Source organism: Eutrema salsugineum, unplaced genomic scaffold, assembly GCF_000478725.1.
Source record: "Eutrema salsugineum unplaced genomic scaffold, Eutsalg1_0 scaffold_2, whole genome shotgun sequence".
Classification (NCBI taxonomy): Eukaryota; Viridiplantae; Streptophyta; class Magnoliopsida; order Brassicales; family Brassicaceae; genus Eutrema; species Eutrema salsugineum.
This window is the reverse complement of record NW_006256829.1, coordinates 16,831,509-16,840,786: the sequence shown is the minus strand read 5'-3', so window position 1 is coordinate 16,840,786 and position 9,278 is coordinate 16,831,509. Positions and strand designations below refer to the sequence as shown.

The 9,278-nt window shown below is 38.5% G+C and overlaps 1 protein-coding gene across 3 annotated transcripts; it reads left to right on the top strand.

Moving 5' to 3' along the window:
* The first annotated feature begins 843 nt into the window (after positions 1–843).
* Positions 844–2,767, top strand: LOC18017489 (protein-L-isoaspartate O-methyltransferase 2). 3 transcript variants are annotated; one of them, XM_024156235.1, is made up of 5 exons: positions 844–1,049; positions 1,273–1,543; positions 1,631–1,795; positions 1,867–2,071; positions 2,379–2,767. In XM_024156235.1, the coding sequence occupies exons 1-5, from the start codon at positions 882–884 to the stop codon at positions 2,518–2,520; spliced, it is 951 nt and encodes a 316-aa protein (XP_024012003.1). In that variant the 5' UTR covers positions 844–881; the 3' UTR covers positions 2,521–2,767. The 3 variants fall into 3 exon arrangements, with proteins under 3 accessions (XP_024012003.1, XP_006402155.1, XP_024012004.1); XM_024156236.1 differs by lacking the exon at positions 844–1,049 and adding an exon at positions 1,056–1,184; XM_006402092.2 differs by lacking the exon at positions 2,379–2,767 and having other exon boundaries at positions 1,867–2,219.
* Positions 2,768–9,278: the final 6,511 nt, after the last annotated feature.

Here is a 9,278-nt window from a genome sequence, read left to right as displayed (position 1 = left end):
AAGAGAAAAGTGTTGTGTTCTTATTTTCTGATTATCATTTGATAATCCTATATATGGGATCTATCAGAATATCAACTTAAATTTTTTAAAATATCTTTGAATATTCAAACCAATAAAATTTTGCAAAGATCCTCGCCTCTGTTTTTGTTGATGACAAGAGTGGTGGAGTCAGAATTTTTTTTTTATTAGAGGCAAATATGTGTATATATATGATGTTAGGAGTGGAGACATTGATATTAGGCTTTAATAAATTACACTAATTTTTAAAAATTACACTAATTTTTAAAAATTATTGGGGACGAAATTTTGGACAATGTGACTCCGCCACTGATGACAACCAGACAGTGGTAGAGCTAAAAAAAAATTAACCCGGATCAATGAAGGCATCGAACATAAAATTAGGGGAGTCAATCAAAGAATTTTCAACCAATTTTTCCAGTGATAACATGCATTTAGCAAGTTCAAGTTCTAATTTTTGTAATTTAATCTGAGTCAATTGACCTCTGCCACTGCAGAACAACCTCTTATTAGTTCGATTTATTTTGTTAAAATATTCTCGAACCAAACTAACCCAAACCAAATTATCAGAATAAACCGAAGTCGCAGCCCTACATACAGGCTACAACCACTGAGAATGATAAGCATGACCTGTGTGACTGTTAGGTGACACCATTGTTGGAAGTAACCGGAATGCAAATCCAATGTCAATAAATTAGGCCCATAAAAGCCCATTTACCTTGCCCTCCTGAAAAGACTGATCTCGTCATGACACAAGTGGCAACCAACAAAGCCAATTCTAGAGAATGAACACACAACAAACAAAATCACGAAAGAAGAAACTAGAATCTGAAACCATTTAAAAAAAAAAAAACAAAATAAAAATGCGAGCTCAGGTTTTATACCCAACATTAACAGCATACGGTCACCACTATTGTGCGCCACGCAGACTCGTCTCCTTAACCTACGCCTCTCTTCAACGCCACGGTGCTGCTCCGTTTCTCAATCTCAGTCTCTTCACCGCCTTTCGCTCTCCCTTCTCCAGCATGGAGGTTCGCTTCAGTATTCTCGCAGTAATTTTATGTTTGCTTGTATCTGCTGAGATATTATATTCCTCTGATTTTTCTGATGATTCCACTGATTCGAGTCCTCTGGAGACTCTGAAATTTGATTCAGTTTGTCTAGAGGTATTAAATTTTTAGGCATGGTGATGTATTGATTGTATTGCTTCATTATTGCTTATTGTATAATCTAAGAACTTTCCTTTATGTGTAGCAATTCCATAGTAGAACTGGATCGACTGGGAAGAAATCAATGGTGGAAAGTTTGAAACGTTTCGGAGTGATATCATCGAAAAGAGTAGCTGAAGTTATGGAGGCTTTAGATAGAGGTCTCTTTGTACCAGCTGGATCTTCAGCTTATGCTGATACTCCTTTGCCTATAGGTTACAACGCCACCATCTCAGCTCCGCATATGCACGCGACGTGTTTGCAGCTCTTGGAAGATAAGCTCCAGCCCGGGATGCGCGCTTTAGATGTTGGCTCAGGTTTTCTTGCAGCAGTTTCTTTAATGGTTTTTCGAGCTTGTGAACTTGGGATATGTATCAATCAAGCTTCGTGGTTTTTGAGTGTAGGAACCGGGTACTTGACTGGCTGCTTTGCTCTCATGGTTGGAGCTGAAGGCAGTGTTGTTGGCGTGGAGCATATCCCTGGACTGGTTGATATGTCGATCAAGAATATCGAAAAGAGTGTTGCTGGTTCTTTGCTTAAGAAAGGAGCTCTTTCTTTACATGTTGGTGGTAGGTACACTCGGTTTCAAAACATTGTATGTTTCTCACTAAAGACACTGAAATTTCTCTTATTGACACAGATGGAAGAAAAGGTTGGAATGAGTTTGCACCGTATGATGCGATACACGTAGGAGCAGCGGCTTCAGAGGTTCCTCAAGCGCTTTTGGACCAGCTAAAACCTGGTGGGAGAATGGTGATTCCGGTGGGAACCTATTTTCAAGAGCTGAAAGTGATTGATAAAAACGAGGATGGTTCCATCAAGGTACATACCGAAACTTCAGTAAGGTATGTGCCTCTCACTAGTCGCGACGAACAGACAGGAGGGTTTTGAAGAAAAAACAAACAAAAACGCTACTTCCCACGTCTTAGTGTACATATAAAGTTTGTGTAGACAATGCTTTGTAGTATGTTTTTGATGGGTAATAAAGAAAGCTTTGGTTTCACATAATCACCACATTGGAATTGCAAGTGAGAACATTTAGAATGATAAATCTTATCTAAGGAAAATGATAGAGAGAGAAGCATTAAAGTTTCAAAAACCACGTCTTGGTCGTTGCTCAACTACGTTCACTCTAATTGCTTTGCCTTCCAGATTCTGCAAAAACACAAAGAGAAAGTTCACAAACTCTGTAGTTTTTTCACAAAAGAAGAGAAGCAGAAAACTCATAGACGAAGGTTTTTCTTTACCTGTCCATCAAGAGCGGCAATGGCGTCATTTACTTCTTTCTCGCTAGACATAGCTGAAAGCTTTAAGCTTGAGGTTATTATTGAAGAAGTCATTTATGATTTCACAGAGATTACAGAGGAACAAGAGAGGGTTTTTAGAAAGCGATAAGGAAATCAGACAGAGAGAGAGAGGTTGGCACTTACAAAAGTGTTCGATTAAAGTCTTTATTATTTAATTTATATAATTGAATATTATATCAAAATGATTTCTGGGTCGGCCTTTTGGGCTTCTCGTTAATCGATTTATGAATGCGGTTGAAATTTGTGTTTATGAATACAAAATTTGATTTATGAATGCAGTTGAAGTTTCTTTGATAAATTTCTTTTCATTTTCAACAAATTCCACATATTAAATCAAATTTGGTCGTTAGGATGATTACCTGAGAAGCAAACCATACCCGTTCATTGTAATGTACATAGAAAAATATGTAGTCTTGTGTTCAAGCCTTTTTTGCAAAAAAATTAGCACAGACATTTAAAGTAGGATAATTACAAAGATAATCCAATTCTGACTTAAGAAAAGCCAATCCACCAAATTCTAATCATCTAGGGCAAATCTAAACAATTTATCTCGAACCTAGCTGATATGTTTATCTGTTAGGCAAGACCGCAAGACTACATTACGCAAATGAGCCTGTCCAATTCCGTGTGTAGTGTTAAAAAACTTTTGACGACATTCTTGTATATCATAAATGTGTTTACTTATCCATATTATTTAATAATTTAGAAGTTATGAAAAAGGGTAAAAACAACACAATCTAAATTTTGTGTGCAAAAAAGACTCAAACTAAAATACGGTATTAAATCCTACTTAAACCACATAAATTTAAAATTTTTTACCCAAACTATTGAATTGGAGCCAAATCCAGGACCGCAAATCCGTTAGTCAAAACGTTAACAAGACTAACTTAACAGTCTGAGTCAGCTGCCACGTCAGCTAAAACATTCACAGTTGCTAAGTCAACTGCCACGTCATCCTTCATTGTTTTTTAAAAAATTAATTTTTTGTTCAAATTTTTTTCCTCTATTTTTTGTCTAAACTTGTAATATTTCATTAATTTTAAGTATGTGGATTAATTTTCAAAAAATAAAAAAAAAACTCTGAAACACCAAATTATCTAAACCAAAATCAAACTTGTGTTAAAAATTTTTCATTTTATTTTTATATTTTATTTGATCATTGATTGCATCATCCCTCAATCATAAATTTAGATTCTTATATATTGTTTTAAGAGATTTCTTTTTTGGCTCCAATTTAATAGTGAGTATGAAATTTGAATTTTTACGTGGTACAGATAAGATTTAGTACTGTATTTTAGTTTGAATTTTTTTGGGCACATGAGATTTAGTTCGGACTATTTTTGACTTTTTTCTCTTAGAAGTTACAAACAATTTGAAAGGCTGAAAAAGTAATATGTTATTGATGAGGACATAGACATGACAAGACGAGATCTACCAGTGTTGTATCAGTCCGAGCATCAATCAGATCCCAACTATGAACAATCAGATCAGGCACAAGAAAACTCAAAGAATAATTCAACCATAATGTGGAAAATTTGATCAGCCAAAAAAGTTTTGAAGACATCACCGAGCAAATGGATTGACTCATCATGCCAAGGAAGACTCAATCGGACCGCGGAAGAATCTAGTCGGACCAAAGATAAATTAACTCGAATCAAATGTGATTAATATTCGGATATGATTGTATCGTTATGATTCTCATACGATTTGGGTAATATAGATTTTCTATGATTCGTATATATTTCCTATATTATAGGAGCTTTGGCCGACATTGGCTTGTATAAATAGTTGTATGATTTGATGATGAAAGACGCGAGAACATTTAGCTATTTTGGCATGGTATCAAAGCAAATATCCTAAACACTAATTTTTTTCGATCTTTTGTTCTTCTTTTTCTCTGTTTTTTTACGATGAGCACTGAATCCAGCATATCATCAATTCCTTTGGGAGCTGCATCAGCTTCATCCGATGCTTTGATGTCTCCGTACTATCTTCATGCTTCTGAAAACACGGGACAGGTCCAGACTCCGATCTTGTTGAACGGAGCAAATTATGAGAGGTAGTCGAAGCTGATGTTGAATTCACTTCGTACCAAACGGAAACTGGGGTTCATCGATGGAACTCTTAAACGGCCAGTAAACAAGCCGGATGAAGAAGAAAAGTGGGATATAGTGAATGCTATGATCATTGGTTGGATCTATCGCAGCTTTGAACCAAAACTTCGACCATCGATATCTTTGGTCGACAGTGCGAAGGCGATGTGGGCTAGTCTTCAGCGACGGTTCTCTGTAAGTGATGAAACGAGAATCCATCAGCTTCATGCCGATATTTCAGCGTGCAAGCAGAATGGAGAATCAGTGGAAGTTTACTTCAGCAAACTTAAGGTCATGTGGGATGACCTTGCTGATTTTGAAAAAGGGTTTACCTGTTGTTATGGAAGCGGAGATTGTACTTCAATGGTGAAGTATGAGAAGATGCGTGAAAAGCTCCGGGTTCATCAATTTCTGATGGGTCTTGACAATTCTCGTTTTGGAACTACGAGATCCAACTTGTCAAGCAGGCAAACCGATTTGAATCTCGACTCTGTGTATTCACAGATTATTCAAGAAGAAAGACATCTTCAGGTGATGAAGATTTCAGAGGATCGAACTCCAATCGTGGGTTTTTTGACATCAGCTTCATCGGGATCCTCACAACAGTCGACTCAATCAACAGGACAGGCGACTGGTGCTCGTTTCGTCAAGTCGATGACAGTTTGCTCTCATTGTGGAAAACAAGGTCATGAATCAACCAATTGTTTTCAACTGGTTGAATTTCCAGATTGGTATGACAAGAACAAAGCTTCAGGTGGACGTGGTGGAGCTGACAGAGGAGGCCGAGGCAGAGGTCTTGAGAATCAAGGACGTGGTCGTGGAGGTCGAGGATCTGGTTTTCGCGCATACAACACCCAACTTGGAGATTCTGCTTCCACTTCTGAAGCAAACTCTTCATCTGGTGCAGGAATACCAAACTTCACACCTGAACAGTGGGCTACCTTAGCTCAGTTTATGAACACTCCTAATTCCACTCCTTCTGAAAATCTCTCGGGTAAGACAGACAAACTACTTCTTTTTGGCAGAGATCGTCGACATGACATTATCATAGACTCTGGTGCTTCGCACCATATGACTGGAGATTTGCATTTACTTACAGATGTGGAGTCGATTTCACCAATTCCGATCTCTTTACCTAATGGCCAAGTTGCATGGGCAACAAGTCATGGGAGTTTAAATCTCGGTGGAAAGCTGACTTTAACACATGTTTATTACGTTGATCTCGGTTGCTCAGTTATTACGAGATGTTGCGAGCTTTGTGCTATTTACTAAAAAGTTTTGTGTGATACATGACCTCGTTTCGAAGACTTTGATTGGAGCGGGTAAAGAGCGTGATGGGGTTTATCACTACGACGGTGCGGTTGCAGTTCAAGCTGGACACATGAGCAGATTCAAGAGTCGAGATCTGTGGCATCATCGTATGGGACACCCCTCATCGAAAGTGCTTTCTGTTTTAGCTTCTGTTGGTGATTTTTCTAGTAGCTTAGGTGATTTTGAACGATCTTATGGTGTTTGTCTTAGAGCTAAACAAACTCGAGACAGTTTTTTGGTCAGCATTAATAAAGCAGTTGAATCTTTCTCTTTAATACATTGTGACTTATGGGATCCCTATAGGGAACCATCTACTTCTGGTGCAAGATACTTTCTCACCATTGTCGACGATTTTTCTAGAGCGGTTTTAGAAAAGAAAGAAGTGTCTGATGCGTTAAAAACTTTCTGCTTTTTTGTTGAACGACAATTTCAAAAGCAGATCAAAACTATACGGAGCGATAACGGTTCGGAGTTCATTTGCCTTCGAAGATTTTTTGCAGAGAAGGGTATCATACATCAGACATCTTGTGTAGACACTCCTCAACAGAATGGACGTGTGGAGAGAAAGCATCGTCATATATTAAATGTGGCAAGGGCTCTGTTATTTCAAGGAAATTTACCAAAGAAATTTTGGGGAGAAAGCGTGCTTGCCGCTACGTATTTGATAATCGAACTCCATCGGTGCTGCTTAAAAACAAAACTCCGTATGAGCTTCTTTATGGTGCGCCTCCTACATATGATAACTTGCGCGTGTTTGGCACACTATGTTATGCTAGGAATCTGAATCGGGCAAAAGACAAGTTTGCAGAACGCAGTACTCGCTGTGTTTTTCTTGGATACCCAATGGGGAAAGAAGGTTGGATTGTATATGATTTGGAAACAGAAAAACTGTTTGTGTCCCGTGATGTTGTCTTTCATGAAGACATATATATCCATTTTTTAATTCGGTGTAGAATTCGGATTCACATCCTTCCCCTTTGCTCTCTCCTTTACGACATCCAGCAATGTTTGATGAGACAGTTCCAGTGGTAGTTCCTTCGCAAGAAGAGCAAGAGGGAGATATCAATGAGCAAGGGGGAGATAGCTCTGAGCAAGGAGGAGATAATTCGACTCCTCCAGCTGAGATTGATTCGTCTGAAACAACTGATTCTCAAGTTGAGGAACTGGGCCGTGGCATGAGAATCAAAAGACAATCTGTTCTTCTTGGACCATATCATGTTTACTCAGCTGAGACTTTAGAAAAATCCCCTCACGTCTCTGCCGCTCCATCTTCAAAGTCTTCTGGTACGTCCTTGTATCCCTTAACTTACTATATATCTTGTCATCGTTTATCTTCAATGATACAGATGTTCACAGCAGCAGTCACGACTCAGTCTGAACGTACTTCTTTCAAGGAGGCGGTCATGCATGAAGTATGGAGAGGCACGATGAAAACAGAGAAGGGTGCTCTCGAACACCTAAATACTTGGACGGTAACTACACTACCTCCAAATAAGGAAGTCATAGGGTGTAAGTGGGTGTTTAAAATCAAGTTTAACTCAGATGGTACTGTAGAGCGTTACAAAGCACGTCTTGTTGCGTTAGGTAATCGACAAGAAGAGGGTGTCGATTACAACGAAACGTTTGAACCAGTTGTCAAGATGACTACAATGTGCATTGTGCTTGAAGTCGCTGCAGCCAAAGACTGGGAGTTATACCAGATGGACGTGCACAACGTGTTCCTTTACGGTGATTTAGAGGAGGATGTGTATATGAGGATGCCTCCAGGTTTCTCGGCTGATGATCCGAACAAAGTTCTGAAATTGAACAAGGTAATTTATGGGCTTCGTCAAACTCCGAGGTGTTGGTTTTCAAAGCTCTCAAAAGCTCTTCTTGAGTTTGGTTTTAAGCAGAATCATAAAGACTACTCACTTTTCACGTTACTTCGTGGAGGTTGTACTCTGTTGGTGTTAGTATATGTTGATGACCTTATTGTTGGTGGTGATAATTCAGTTGTTATTTCCACTTTCAAGTCTTATTTGAGTCGGTGTTTTTATATGAAGGACTTAGGCGTTCTCAGATATTTTTTAGGAATTGAGGTCTCTCGTGGAAAGGAGGTTATTTATCTTTCACAAAGGAAATATACCTTGGATATTGTGTCTGAATGTGGTCTCCTTGGTGCCAAACCTGCACCGACTCCGATGGAACAGAATCATAACTTGGCTCGTGCTGATGGTGCTTTCTTCACTGAACCAATAAAATACAGAAGATTGGTGGGTCGTTTGGTGTATTTGACAGTTACGAAACCGGAGTTACATGAAGATCTCTTACTGGGTACATTGTTATGCTTGGGGACTTGATTGTATCATGGAAAACTAAAAAGCAGAAGGTGGTTTCCAGATTGACTGCGGAAGCTGAATACCGAGCTATGGCAATGACGCTTAGTGGTTGAAATGGATGAAGGAGATTCTTGATACATTTGGAATACGGCAAACTGATCATATGTATTTTTATTGTGATAGCAAAGCTGCAATTCATATAGCTGCTAATCTGGTATTTCATGAGCGGACAAAACATATTGGGGCTGATTGTCATTTTATTTGGGATGCTGTTCAAGATGGCTCGTTGATTACTCCACATGTCCGAACTACGGATCAGCTCGCTGATATACTTATGAAGGCACTTCCTACGCGACAGTTTTTTCATTTACTTGGCAAGATGGGCGTTCGAGATTTACACGCTCCATCTTGAGGGGGAGTATTCAGATATGATTGTATCGTTATGATTCTCATAAGATTTAGGTAGGATAAATTTTCTATGATTTGTATATATCTCCTATATTATAGGAGCTTTGGCCGACATTGGCTTGTATAAATAGTTGTATGATTTGATGATGAAAGACGAGAGAACATTCAGCTATTTTGGCAATTAACTCATGGATATGCATAATAGACATAAACAACAACATGAAGAAACAAGTCCCAAAGGTCCACAGGCCGCATAGCCCGACCCAACAGCCGAATTACCTATACTAAAGGCTCATCAAGACCCATTTGTGATGTTCATCATTCAAGCTCAAAACAACCAAGGTGAGTGTTTACTTTATTTGATTTAATCTCACGATCTTTCATTTTCTTGCATGTCCGTTTAGTCAAGTCTTGTGTTTTAATCTTTAGTCATTCATTTGTAATTTTTCTTTCACTTTTTGTAATGTCTTTCGTTTTTTTTAAGACTCTAAAAGATCGCCGTTCTGAGCTATTAATAAAGCTCATCATTCAGTTTTGTAGACACAACTTTTTACCTAATCATTAAAACAAATGTTTTCTTTAAGAAAAGTGGCCGCCGTCGAGTTTTTGAGCATC

What these genes read in the sequence shown, in the direction of transcription:
- LOC18017489 (XM_024156235.1), top strand. Translation starts at nt 882, where the DNA reads ATGCGAGCTCAGGTTTTATACCCAACATTAACAGCATACGGTCACCAC. An exon ending in CGCTTTAGATGTTGGCTCAG is followed by an intron (nt 1,544 to 1,630) that starts GTTTTCTTGCAG and finishes TTTTGAGTGTAG; the next exon opens with GAACCGGGTACTTGACTGGC. An exon ending in TCTTTCTTTACATGTTGGTG is followed by an intron (nt 1,796 to 1,866) that starts GTAGGTACACTC and finishes TTATTGACACAG; the next exon opens with ATGGAAGAAAAGGTTGGAAT.